This window comes from Passer montanus, unplaced genomic scaffold (assembly GCF_014805655.1).
Source record: "Passer montanus isolate IOZ18808 unplaced genomic scaffold, ASM1480565v1 scaffold13, whole genome shotgun sequence".
NCBI classification, from domain to species: domain Eukaryota; kingdom Metazoa; phylum Chordata; class Aves; order Passeriformes; family Passeridae; genus Passer; species Passer montanus.
Window position 1 is genome coordinate 12,362,004 of NW_024359832.1, and position 14,931 is coordinate 12,376,934.

The 14,931-nt window shown below is 34.4% G+C and overlaps 1 protein-coding gene across 14 annotated transcripts in view; it reads right to left on the reverse strand.

Annotated features, from left to right (window-relative positions):
* SLIT2 (slit guidance ligand 2) overlaps positions 1–14,931 on the reverse strand; it is a 254,614-nt gene that overhangs the window by 93,592 nt on the left and 146,091 nt on the right. For all 14 annotated transcript variants that reach the window (XM_039699037.1, XM_039699028.1, XM_039699025.1 and 11 more), the window contains exons 5-7: positions 14,218–14,289; positions 4,827–4,898; positions 811–882 (exon numbers count right to left, since the gene is read on the reverse strand). In XM_039699037.1, coding sequence (XP_039554971.1) covers positions 811–882; positions 4,827–4,898; positions 14,218–14,289 — 216 coding nt within the window. The remainder of the gene's footprint in view (positions 1–810; positions 883–4,826; positions 4,899–14,217; positions 14,290–14,931) is intronic.

A 14,931-nucleotide genomic window follows, 5' to 3' on the forward strand; every position in this document is an offset into this window, starting at 1 on the left:
TGTAGTTAGTATAAAAATACCAAAACATAATTCCAGCCCATAGGACTTGCATACACAGACAGTCTTTTCACTGTGCTTTGTTTTAGAAGTCTGAAGTGTTCCTCTGACAAAGTCATAACCTCTAAAAATGGGGACCTTATTGTAAATGCTGACACAACTTTAATTATAATAGCACTACCGGATGATGCTATAATTTTATGTTACAAAGAATGTTGGCAAGCCAGTTTAGTTTAATTAGGTCTGCTAGCAGTACAGTAATAAAAGCATAAAGATTTCCCATTTATCACATCTGACAGTCAATCAAAGGATCTCCAATGTTCCAAAATGAAATGTGACCCATTCAAAAGCCCAAAGTAAAACAAATCTTTGACTTTCAAAAAACATCAATTTATTTCTTTATATAGCTGTAATGTGTAAGAAGAATTCCCCCGCCCTCATCTTTTTTTGGTGAGAAGGTGAAGCTTTTCTGTCACTGAATACAGCACTATGGAAATCCCATTTGGGAAGAGGCCATGAAACTGATTTAAATACTTATTCATTTCATATCCTAAAAAAGCTGATGGAAAAAGGATACAACTTCTTTATTTCCTGAGCCCCACATGTAGCTTTGGGGTCACTTGTCAGGTTTACCTTTCAGAATGAGCTTCCACAGACACACACACAGACTTCACGCTCCTCAACCTCATGAGACATCAATATTCCTATTTGAGCTTATGCTTGCTTTGCCTGTATATGTATTGATAGATCCCTGACAAAACTTAATAGGAGTGAAAAAAAAAAATGGCAGCCAGTTTCAGTGGGACTACTCACAATGTTCTGAGTTTGGGCATATGGTTGAAACTTGCCACGGATAGTCGAGTGATGTTGTTATTGTTGAGAGTGCTGCAAAGTCAAGAAAAAGTATATTAACATCTTAAGAGTTTTGTCACATTTAAAAAAGGCACAGCTAATGAAAGTCATGATGTACTATTTTTAGGGATGCGTATCAGGAAAAAACTCTCTAATTTTAGTTATATTTTTCCTCCCTGTTGAATCCCCCAAAAAATACCATGGTTTTACCGTTACCAATTCTAAGTAAGAGGTCACAGTAGCCTAGAATTCACTCAAAAGGAACTTCCACCAATATTGATAACATCTATGGCATTCAAACCAAACTTGATGTCTTGAGGTAAAAAAGAGCCCTTGGAGAAAATGTCTTGGTTCTAGGATACTGATTTATCTTTCTAGCTTTTGAGAGTTTGATTTTTCATGGATGATACAAAAGCTGAATGTTTTTTTCCCAAAAATGTCAGAAAATATTAACTCTGGGCTTTGATTGAGTTTTATAGGGAATGAGTTACTACAGATGATCCAGAGATGCATGAACAATAGGGGAGTTTCCAATATGATAGGAGTCAGGAAATGTTGACTACTAGTCAACTAGTAATTTATATTTTAGACAAGGTGTTGGGAAATTGAGTTAGGGACTAGAAACAAACCTTAGCCAATTCTTGGCAACCCAGGCCCATTACACTCATTACACGTAATTTGTAAAGATTCAGAAACTTTATGAATTAACTTGCAGTTAAATATTGTCTTTAGGCTGCAAATAAAATGCAAACAAGCTTGACTCCAAAAAAAGGAAGCAAGCAATAGAGCTTACAGATTTGACTTAGAGATTACTCATCTGAGCAGAATGGATAATGAGCTCTACGTAACTAGAACAGTAATAAATAATAACTCCCACTGACAAAAGCTTTTCTCCCTTTTGAAAAAGAAAGTATTTTCCTTTTTCCTTTTGCCTTTTTTTTTAACCAGAAACTGTAATTTGTTCCTATTTTGAACAAATTATTTGTATGGTCTGATCTTGAAACACAGAAAGGTACAATCACAGCACCCTGACCAGGATCAGGCTATGCATCTCCACATTAACCAAGCAATTAATTACTGATGCAATGTGCAGCATTTTATCTTTGTGTGCTTACTCATTCCATGTACTAAATCTTTCCTTTGCTGTGCATAAGGGATCTCCCCTGTGTGTTCTTACGGATACATAAATAGAAAGAAGAATAATAGAAAAAAAACCAAAAGCCCAAACACAATAACCCAAACAAGTAAATAGAAGAACTGTCCCCCTTTTCAAAATAGAACAAAAATAAAACAACAAAAAATTGCCATTGTACTGGGTAAATCCACAAAAGGCGTCTTAATGAATAAATGTCAGCAAATTGTGGCAGAGTTTTCTTACAATGTCCACATAGTAAATGATGGCTCCCACAGTTTCTTCCTGCATAACTTCTTACAAGATTTTAAAATAATATATTTTCAATGAAGGGAAATCAGCCAGTATTTCCATAGCTGTTAAGAGAAGCTGAATCTACAAATGTTTTAATTTCCAGTTTGGCTGTTTGATGTTTGCCTTGCTATTTTGTATATATAAGCCATTAATTTTTTCAAGGTAAAGAAAACTAATTATAGGAATAGATGTAAGGGATACATATGGAATTAAATTATTGTTATAGCTATTTCTGTGTAATGATGAAAATGCTTAATTTCGTTACAGAGATGTAATTTAAAAAAGTTGGCTCAATACTTTTACCTAAATGTTATATACTATAGCAAAGACTGTGATGACTTTTTTACATTTTGTGGACACCTTACATTTTTTTTAACATGTCAACATGATATTTTCCCCATAGTCTGTTTCCCAAATAGAGCAGATTTCCCTTTAGAAAAAAAAAAAGACTCAGGAAAACTAACAGAGAAATTCATGGGGAGGAATATTCAGGCTATTTTGTATCTTTAATACTAACAGCCTCTAAAATTCTACAATTATTTAACCAAGATATAAGACTTGTTACCTTGGTAGGCATTTCAAACTGTTACTAAACAGGATTACAATCTATTTAAAAGCTTTACCTCAAACTTGAAGTTTGAAGTAATATCCACTTTCTCTGCTCAGTTAGAAGAATTGAGTAGAAATGAAAAAAACATGAATAGTCTTATTTGCTACTCAGTGCATATACAGTATGGTCTGATCTACACAGCTTTCATTCTTTAAGCCATATTGTAAAGGAAGCTTAATTAGATACAAAACATTCAGTGTTTGAAATATCTATCTCAATTTCTTAAAATGCTATAAATCTTTACATAATTTTTATCACATAACATAATTCAAGACAGGAAACATTCAGTCATGTATTTGAACAGTGCTAACAGACTGTATCTACTCATTCATAAAAATTCTATCTACCTAGTTTTCAGCAGACTATTATTTTAGAAGTTTCTTTCCTCTTTTTCCACTCACTGAAATCAGTGTAAAAATTGTACCCCTGACCTCAACTGCAAGGATGACCTTTCAAGAACACTAAAATTGCAAGCATTCAAAAATGCAGAAAACATTTAACGTATTTATTTTTAATAAACATTTAACCCTTGCATTTGTAAAGAAAGGCTCATATTAACAAAAAAAAAAAAAAAAACAAACAAAAAAAAAACCAAAAAAAACCCCAAAACAAATCACAGTAAGCAGATTAAGCCATTACTGGAAAAAAATATTCTGTCCCATATAAGAGCTCCAAACATAAAAATCTCAGAGAACATCACATTTACTGTCAGACAACTAATCATCAACTCAACAATTAGATGTAGTATTGAATCTACACTATATTTTACATGGCTTTATACCAGAGATTTAACAATAGGCTTGTTATTCTATGACTAAGTATAACTTGTTATTTTATCTGCAAAGTAAAAAAATAATATCAAATTTGGCTGCCAGTTTCGTTCAACCATAAGTAAAACCAATTAGTGTTTAATAATAAAAAACTTTTACCACCAGCTACTCACATACTCTTTGGTTTCTTAGACATGCAGTTACTATTGTCAGAGAAGCTTCTGTTCTTCAGAATATTAAAAAAACCCCAAAAAACTCAAACAACAAAACCCATTTTCTCACCCTCCTCAAGTTGTGATTTCTTAGGTGTGATCCAAATTTACATGAAGTAACTCACTGATACACAAATTCTTTAATTTCTCCTAATGAAGAAAATCCAAATAAAATGTGTCATTTTGACTGACAGAGCAAATATTTCAGGAATGTGTCCTGTGCCTCAGATTCTTTGAGAACTAAGGCACTTGGCTCATTACAGTAACTATTCTCAGATGATAATTTTGCTCCCTTTAACCTCACTGATAGCCACTTGAAGAAAGTGAAAAAAAAAAGTATGCAAAGAAGTGTTGCAAAAATTACCTTCTGTGACACAAAAAAGATCTTTTCCTTGACATACAAATGTATTTATGCACATAAAACTTAAAATGTTTTTAAAAATATCTATTAGCATGGACATGCTAAGCATCTTAACATGTAGCAGTATTGTTTGCTAGAAAGTGCCTCTTTAAAAACATCCAGATTGTCAAATAGATATAGCATATTGTTCTTTATGCTGAGTCTCAGTGATCAAAAGATCAAATTGATGATGAGTATACAACAAAAGCAATTCTGAAATGTTCAGTATATCACCAGTAATGGTAATGTACAAAATTAATTGGGTTCATTAATACTGCTGCCCTCCCCCTTTTTAAAATGAAATATATTCTTTTCTTACAGTTTCTGTCAATGGCTTTTTTATTATTATTATGTTTAATGGCTGTCTTGGAGAGTAAAGGAGTATCCATGCCTCTCCATATCTTCTTACCATTTTATACCACATCACAGTGGATTATTTTGAGACATCTTTTCACTAGAGCATCCTGACACCAGGCTGCAGCTTGCAGATAAGCTGCTACATTAGCACTCCCCAGATACCGAGCTCTCGCTACAAGTAAGAGATACAAGCAATACTTACAGCACTTCCAGGTCACGCAGAGCCCTGAACGCCCCATCTTCAATACAGCTGATCTGGTTGTAATCCAGTTGCCTGTTAAACAGATTAGGAAGGCATTTGTAAGGGAGAGGCGTGCTGGCAAGGCGAGGTGCAAGGGAAGCCTCCCGAAGGGGTGGCAGAGGCCGGCCACGCGCACGGAAAGGCTCTGGCCATCGCTGCTGCCGCTCGGCGCTGGCCTGCGCTCTGCCACAGAAATCCCTTTTTGTTCTCAACTGTCTGCGCAGAACAGCAGCGCTGGGAAAGCTCCAGTAAATAATAACTGCACCTTATATTAAATGCCAAAGGAATGCAATTTCATTACATCAAGAAAAGCTATCCATTAAAAGCTCTCAGCGTCATCTTGCTGAAACAATTTCATTAAGGTAAAGGACGGTAAATCACTTAATGTCACACGCATCCCCTCGGTGACCTAACAGAATCCATTTATCAGAGCAGCCCAGCTGCATGTTAATTCCACCCGCCGCAGCAGGGACCAGGGACAGACACCAGTTTTAGGGGTCTCCCTGCGTGTGTGCATGCCTGGAGCAGGTGGGAGGTGTTACCCCCGGGTATGCAGGGGATTTACAGTAATTACCTCCTGGAATATGTCTACATGTGAAATAACATTGTCCAAGGCTTTTACAGACCTGTTTACTTATGTCCTTTAGTTCTGCTTCAAATGAAAGTAGTGTTTGTGCTGTACCCTTCAGTATCTGGTTTTCTACAGACTTTGTGCTGTCTGTAATTATATGCAGATAGTATGTTGTAATGGAGCACTCGAATTCTAGACATAAAACTCAGCAATCCATCCCATACATTATTAATCCTTAAGTATGAAGTTATGAAAAATTTAGATTCGTTTCTCTGAAGATGATTATTACCTTTTCAATTCAAAACATTGATACAGCACATATAGCCCAATTAAAAATGTCTGCTTAAATTAACAACCATGCAGATATAAAATCACACTTTCTCTATTGATAAAAGCTTTCCCTATAAATACTGAAACATCTTATGCATTTCAGGGCATGACTTGCAAAGCAAAGATGATAAAAAACCTCACTTTGAAAACTTCTCCAAGCTGATAGCTTGTCAGTGTCAAATAATATATATGAGTAAATGTGTGTGAACAATACTAAGAAAATGAACAAAATACAAATGAACTCTGCCCTTCTGTCTTCAATTATATATTAGCTAGCAGGGCTAATGACACTTCTACTAAAGCATTTTCTGTGATTTTTCTGAATCTATGATAACATTCCACTTTATTAATAAAACATCAGACCCACTGCTGAATGTAATGTACCAACTTCTATAAAGTTCTTCTAGTTTCATCTGAATTGCTACTACAAGGGAATAAAATATTGTCATAATTGTAACAGTGGCTGTGTTTCTGTGTATTGAAAGCTAAATGCAAACTATCAGCTGCTGAATACAATCTTTAATCATTTTGGTGCAATGTTACAATACTAGTGCTGCAGTGTTGGAATATTTAGGTCTACTTTCTAAGGCTTCTTCAATTTTTAGTAATGAATTTCATTTAACAATTAAGCTAATAGCCTCTTTATTTTAAAATGGTAAAATATATACACAGTATAACCTCTCGAACAATTTATCAAAGCTATTTAAATTACTCCAATGGCATGAAATGTTACCCTTGACACAATACAAAAGAGAAATTGTTTCCAGACAAATTGGAAAAATCTTTTAATGCCATCAAATTTGCCTAATGCAGTCTGCAGGTTAATCTGTAAAAGGGTGAGCTGTATGTTTGCCCATATCTTATTATCCTTAGCTGTCAATGTATAAATCAGTGCTGACACAGCTTCTTCTAAATCATCTGTATTTTACACAAAGGAAAATCTTTTAAAGCGGAGAAAGCACTTGAGAAAATCTTGTCCTACACAAACTGAAAGGCAGATTTCTTCCACTAGACTGGCAGCAGTTGTGGCGATCCCGAAAACTTTTGGACTTATTCCTTTAATGAGTCACCATGATCACTACCTTAGTGAAGGGTGAGTTGTTTCCATTTAAATCTTCTTACCAGGATGATTACTCTGTTTGCACTGAGCTAATGAATTGGTTTCAGTATGAGGAAGGGATATTTGCAGATGGGAGAGGAAAAATGTTCCCTAAATTTAAATTTAAAAATTTCTGTATTTGAAAGGTGCTACCATCTTTATGCTTCAGATTATCTTCCATCAGTTACAAGCACAATATAAAAATTATTAGACACACACCATGAAGAACAATTGGTATGATTGATATATATATATATTTATATTTTAAGCTATGAAAGGGACATGACTTTGAAGACTATGTGACTGGCTTTAATAGTAATTTATGGTAAAAGTAAAGGTTAAGGGTGAGGATAACCACACAACATATATGACTCAAATGGAAAGTTAGACAATATTCCATAACCAGCGTAACATTAACTTACGATGTCCTTCTAACAGACACACTGAAGCAATGTGATTGTGTTTTTTGGTAAAACTCGTTCTCAATAGCACGTATGTATTAAGCCATGTCTTAAGGTACAAGCAAGAATACTAGAAATTAAAAATTATATTTTTATAAAATTTTAAGTTACATTCTATTGTTTATTAACTTTCAAAACCTCACATAAAAATCTCCAATACCATAATGAAACCTTTCTCACCACTAAGCTATTGAGTACACCGATAACCCTAATTCCATCTTAGAAAGCTTTTTTTTTTTCCCCATGAGCTGTTTATTTTATTTATGAGCTGTTTATAATTTTAGCTGTAAATTATTAGAACACTCTGAGAACCAAAGCTGACCAGACAGGGACCATCAACTCTGGCCCATTCTCATCCTTCCCCTCTCCCCAGTTTATCATCTTTCTGCCTGCTCCGTCTCAATTTTGGATCTTTTCTATGTGGGATCTCTACATACTTTTGTAAAGTTGCTGTTCCTTTCTGCCTCCAACATTCACAAAGATTCAGCAGTGCCATTCCTGGGAAGCTCATAAGATAACAAACAACAGTTGTCGCATTCAAAACCCTTCCATCATCACAGAGAATTAACTGGATTTTACGTCTGTGTCTGCAGCATTACCTGGGTATTTTCTATATGAAATAATCTAACTGAATTAATCTACTACTGCTTAAAATATCAATGTTTATGTGAGTTTAGCAATAAGAACTAATAAGAATAAGAAGCATTCAACTAATAATATGCTTACTTTATAATGTTTTATATTTATTGCTTTTGAGGATACATCTTAGGCTGTAGAAACATGTTGCTAACTTATATTTCTTCCCTCCTGGCATATGGTGACTACCAGATAATGATAAATAAATGTCTTAAAATAAACTTTGTTATCCCACAAGAAGAACATTTAATGACTAACAGAAGATGCTGCATACATTTAAAAGCTACTACCCTCATACAGAAAAAATCTGTCATCTGGCTCTTGACAGAGAAAACCTCCTTTACTCATTCCTAGAAAGCTGAAAGTTGGAACAATTCAAACAATTGTCTGCTTTACTCTCCTGTTCTTTACAGTTTGAAGACATATTTTGGTCCTGTGTGAGAGCTACTTTTTTCAACAGAACTGACTTATGATTCCTATTTCTTATTTATCAATCTCAGTTTCAAGACAAATCAATAATTTCAGAGGAATTAGTTAAAAATTATGTAAAAAAAATCATGCCATAACTTATTCATTTTTTATCAAACTTCAAAGAACTGCTTGTTTCCCATGACTGTTAATAGTTACATCCAAGTAATGCATACTTGCTGAACAAACTAGAAGTTTCCAAAACTAAAATATTTATAGTTCAGTTCCTCGATCCGCTGAAAATTATCTAGTACTTTACTTGGTTAATCCCAGAATTATCTTATTGGAGGAAAACAATACAAAAAAAAAAAGAGTAAAAATTAAATAGAAGAATGTCACCAAAAGGAGGATGAATACAAAATTAAAAATCTATGTTATGTGATTCAAAGATATTATCACATTAATAAGAAGTAACTTTTTAAAAGAACATTTTGAAAATAGTACTGAAATGCTATTTATTTTAACTATCAGTAAGAACAAGTTGTTTGTTTTTTTCCAAAGGCCACAGGGTTACCAACCTGTTTGGCAACAAGAGGTTTAGGAGTACTAGAAAAGTATATATATATATATTCTTTCTTTCATGGCTTCAGAGCTGTTTTTTATTGTAATAAAAATCTTAAGCATACACAGAATATAGTTCACTACACCCTGTGAAAATCCTTGTTTATGTAGACTTGAAATGCAGGTGGTTGAATAGACTAGCAGTCCAATTGAAATTTCCTGTAAGAACAAGCATGAGAAATATTGAATTCTGGATTATTTAAGCATATCTTAGACAAGCAATGCATTTAGAACAGCACTTGTACAGATGAATAGACAACTACACTTCCAGTTGCAGTGGAATTTTATGCGTGATCTGAGAAGAAATAAGTAATGAGAACATCAGCAGGAATCTCTTTTTCAACTACCAAAAATTGAAATTAAAAAGTCCAATCATTTCCAAAAATAATTAATACAAAATTCATTTAGGTCTCTAGTGGCAGCTTTAAATGTTTCACAATCAGCAAAAAGAGGCATAAGGGCAACAACAAGTAGTATCAATCAAAGTTTTGCACAAAGCTTAGTATAATGGCAAGGACTTAGATTGAATGCTGGTGGCTGCCTCCCTCTTCACTAATTCTTCATTTTCCCAGGCAATTTAATGTGTGAAGCCACTACATTGTTCTGCAACTTTTATCCCTGGGATGACAGCAGCTACAGCCTCCTCCACTTGCTGGGAAGAAATGGACCCAAATGAACACAAAGAAGAGAGCAGTCAAAACAAAGGCTAAGAGCATGATGGGAAAAACAGGGCACAAGATCCTTGCATGAGATAACATGAAACCATGCCCTAATATTTTTGGCAACATTTGAGATTGCACATATTTAGCATCACAATTCCACCATGATATTGGTATATTCCTTTCCATCCTCTGCCAAGTATCAATTGCACAGGAAAAGAGAAAATTTGAATCTTATAAAATTTTACGCACTTGAAATGGAAAAGTCGTAAGGCCAAAATCTACTCAAAAAGAGGACATAGCGCTATTGTTCTTTCAGTGGTGCCTTAAATTTGTTAGTAACGCAGTTATTTTTCTTCCTAATTCAACAGCATCAAAAACAACCCCATTTAAGCTTGCAATATGGGCACTTAAAGCATTTTCTTACCATCTTAAATTCAAACAACGTTCCTGAGGTTGGGAAAGTTTAAAGAATCTTTCACATGTAGTGTGACTACTATATCACCAGTGAGAGTTATGAAACATTCATTAACATGTCTATTAAAAAAATCTGTGTTTAGTCCCCCATTTATATGATAATTTCTGTTTATTTTTTTTAAAGTGGGTATCACTGTGTTCTCTGAAGAATCTAATGTCTTGGTGAATACTCTTCTCCCTGAAAAACTTGCAAGTTAGGGGGAACTTTCAGAATTATATTTCCAGAATTTCACCCTAATTGCTCTGAACTCCCAGATCAATAGTGATAGTGTATAGAGTGTATTACTCTTCAAGTCATTCAAGAATACTTGAATAGAAAAATTGAGACTTTGACATACTGTAGATATTATGTTTTTCTACATTTGAACTGCCAAAATAACGGATGCTGGATTTCTAGTCTGGAGAGCTTCCCTCATAAGCTTCCCTCAATTTTTCTCACTTTTACTGAAGAATTTAATACTTTACAAACAACTCTATTTTACAAACAACTGGGCTGTATTGGTGAGAGTGAAGCCAGGGACTCTCTGGCATTTTTGAGATGACTTCTGAGTTTGTGAGATGGCACCTGGTGTTGACCTCCCAGTAGAAGACAGTCCAAACAGGGTCACAAGATGAGAGGGTTGAAGCAGGTAACATTTGGGGATGGTCTGCAAGAACTGCACTTGTTTGGCCATCAGAGAGAGGGGAAAGGGGGATCTTATTGCTGCTTACAACTGCCTCAAGTGAGAGCTCAGACTGAGCCAAACCCTTCTCAGTTACAAGACGAAAGGCATAAAAAATTTGGAACTGGGTAATTCCAATTAGATGTAAATTACATTTCTGAAGCCCTAATGTTTCTCAGGGTTTGTTATTCTTTTTACTACAAGGGTGTGGCAGGTTGCCCATGCTGTCAATTCTCATAATGTCTTCCCCATTTTGCTTTTATCTTCTACAGAATCTATATGGTGAGCATTAAGATGTCCAGAAAGAAAGCACCATGGATGCATTTTATGGAAACTAGACAGCTTCTTCTGAGAAACATCAAGAGGACTCTGGAGCTAACATGCTGCAGGAGGTGATAATGGTATTATCAAACTTATAGGAAGCAGTTTCCTTCCGATTATCTGAGTAAACACCTCATTCCCTTTGCTCTGCAGAGACTAAGAAGTATACAATAAGATATTTTCCAAAATATTCCAATTCCTGATTCAGAAGGAAGGTATTTGGTGGAAATGAGAGAATGGTGAGTCTCCATTCAGGAACATAAAATACTTCATCAAGTCAAATTCTGAGAAATTTGTTAACTTTTAAAAGAGCTTAATAGAGCTACCATGGATGGTTATCAATCATTCCATGTTTAAAGAAAACATTCAGTAATTTAAACTGAAACTGATGTAATTACTGTTGTTACACTATATATATATATACACACACACACATATATATACATATATATATATATATATATATACACATATATATATATATATATGCACATTGCTCTAACACTGATTTCTTTTCTTTTGTACCTTCACCTGTAGTTTGGAAGAGATGCTTCTTTTACAGCTACTGGGCTATTTCTAGAACAAATACGTAATTCTGCTCATGACAATTCTTAGTAAGGATATGCAAGTATTTGGTTCCTGGACCTTAGGTTAATCACCTTCATAGACTCATAGAATCATTAAGGTTGGAAAAGACCTCTTAGATCATGGAGTTCAACAGTAAACCTGACACTGCCAGTTGGATTCCCTGCTCAATCCTGTCTCTTAGTGCCACATCTACACGCTTTTGAATACCTCAGTTTTATGGTGACTCAACCTCTTCCCCCAGCCACCCATTCCAAAGCTTATAAAAATTTTTGGTGAAGCCTTAATTTCCTCATATCCAATCTAAACTTTCCCTGGTGCCACTCTAGGGCATTTCCTCTTATTCCCTTATTACTTGGGAAAGGGACTGACACACACCTGGCTACAACCTCCTGATAGTTCAGTTCCTGTTTGAATAGTGATGCCTTCTATACCTGTCACCTATCAGTTGTCTCCTTAATTTTCTTGAACAATGAAATACAACTTGTAAAATTCCTGCTACACCTGTCTTCTCTATGTAATGACCAAGGCTAGATGGAAGGCTGGGTTTTGTCTCTCCTCACCAAAGATTCTGAAAAGGCACAACAGCCTGATCTAGTTACATAAATGCTGTGCTAGAATCCACCCAACTCACCCCATTAACTCATTGGTCATTCTGCAGGGATCATGAAATTTTCAGATGAGGGGTTTGATAGCTTTTATTTATTTATTTATTTATTTTAATTCAGGAACAACAAAGGAGGAGATGTCTGTAGTATTTATCCTATCACAATAAAAAATATACCACAGGTATGATTTGGAATTTATGGCAATGCTATGGTGTTTATGATTTTATTTTTTTTTAATTATCTCCTGAAAAGAGAAAAAAGAGAAACACTTTAAAGTGCACATCTACTGTTTTATGCAAATTTCAGACATAATTCAGGATCCTCGGCTTAAAAATTCACACTAAGATAAAAAATAGTATCTCAGACAAAGATTAGCATCCTAATGCAGTTTTTAACTGGAATTTTCTTACAATATATAAGCACACCTATATTCTAAACTATTACTTTGCCACTAAAATATTTTCGATGATGCAGCAATTTCTACTACCAAAGTTCCTTTCTGTGGCTGTATATATTTTCAAATACAAAAGATCATGCAGAAAAATGCAGGCTTCTTGTAGCCAAACCTCTTTTTGACCATGCATAGTGGTGGGACTAGTTCTGAATAAAAACTCATAAACTGTTAATTAAACAGAGTAAGTAAGCTATTTTGAGAATCACAAGCACGAGCATGTTTTTGAACACAATAGAGTTGAACATAATGATTTTTTCCACTGAGGTATGATTGAATTTCACTGCAGAGGAGAACTGTAGTAGGCCAAATTCTTGGGCATTCTGCTAAATCTTCAAAGGACATTTTCCTCACCAATTTTTGTGCAGTGCTGCAGGCAGCAGAATGAAGTGGATTCCATCACAGACAGACAGAAAAGTGAAGGGCTTCCTAGCCCATCCTCTCCTACTGAGGATACATCACAACCCTCTCTTCCTAATCACAGAGCACTCCTTTTTTCAAAGCAATACAACTAGAATGCTTGTTTTTCTATTTTAGCACTGGAAACTTCAATTAATAAAAATTGTTTTAGCAGGAATAACATGAAAGCCTGCTATAATGTAATATTTCCCTGTATTTATTGATGTCACATAAGACAGCAATCATATTTTTTCACCGTTGCACCATGCTGGAAGCTCCGTAGTCTTTCTGAAACGTACTATTGTATGTCCTCTGTCTTTTTTGCCTGTTTGTAAGTGATGAGTCCTTGGCTTCCAGCAGCGGTTGTAGCTTTTGAGTGTATAACCTATTTTTCCTTCTACAGAAGTTCATCACACTCTTCAGATTGTTCAGCTTGTTCAATCCACTAAACTGCCTTACCACTCTGAACAGAAAGTAGAAAAGTCACTGCTTTGCTTTGTCTTGAAACTCACGTATTTCCACATTTAGAAACCATAAGAATTCAAAACCTGCCCATGAACTTCAAAGTCACTATCTCCAAGAAAGTATCTTTCTTTCAGAAAAGACAGCAGAAGAAAACTGAGCAAGAAAAATAGTCACACAAGTATAAAATCCTATGCTAGCAAAACCAGATAATAGCATGACTTTTCCTTCTTTTATGCAAGCAAACAAAAGGCAAACTTTTAAAACCAAGGAAAAATGATTTTTTCCACATGAAACCATAAAATGTTTCAAATGGCCTGACATTCAAATATTAAACTCAGGTTTCATAAACTAATAGTTATAATGCCATGTTGTCTTCAACTCTATTTCAATGTTTTACATTTCCATAAGGCAATTTGAGGATGTCTAAGATATGTTAAAGTATTTTGCCAAAACAAATGATAAATATCAGTATTATGCAGATATTCCTTAAGCAGCTGTAACAGTTCTTAGAAAAAAGATATGTGATACCAAAAAAAAAAAAGAGCTCTGTATCTACAAAGCATTATCCTCAGAATCTGTGGAAGCAAGAAAATACTTACAGATTTTTTATGTCTACTGCTCCTCGGAATGCCTTCCTTGGTATTGCTTGAATCTGATTTTCACTAAGATCACTAAGGAAAAAAAAAGGAGAAATTATATATATTATTTCGTTTTGTGTATAACAATAAAAAATTTCAGCCATTATGGTTCAGTCAAAATTTCCAATGAAGCTTATTTTATTACATTACATTTGTAATTGAAGAGAAGAAGTAGCAATAATGGTCAAAATTTTTTATTTCTGTCACATTAGGCAGTTCCTTTAGAAAATAACAATATATATGCCAAAAAATTTTAAAAAAACCACACAACAAAAAGGCAGAAGTGTTTTTTACTTTTCAACCATTCCAAATCCATGTTTGATAGTATATTCAGCTTTATGTAAGGAAGACAGAAATCCAGCAAATAGAACAAATAGTGAGCTACTGAGAAACAACAATGAAGCTGTGTAGTATCTGAGATCAATATGTTTCTGACTTTTCTTTCAGTGTCAAGTATCATATATTTCAAAAGAAAGAATTAAAATACATTCTGCAGCACACATCTAATATTCCTCCCCAAAATCCCTGTACAATCAGCTGTATCATGCTATCTGAAATTATTATTTTTTACCAAAGAAAAATATTATTCAAATGCTTATAAAGTTATTGTTCAGTAGTGGTTTTTTGCTATCAATATGAATAAACAGCCCTTTATTTTTTCTGAAATCCAGACAT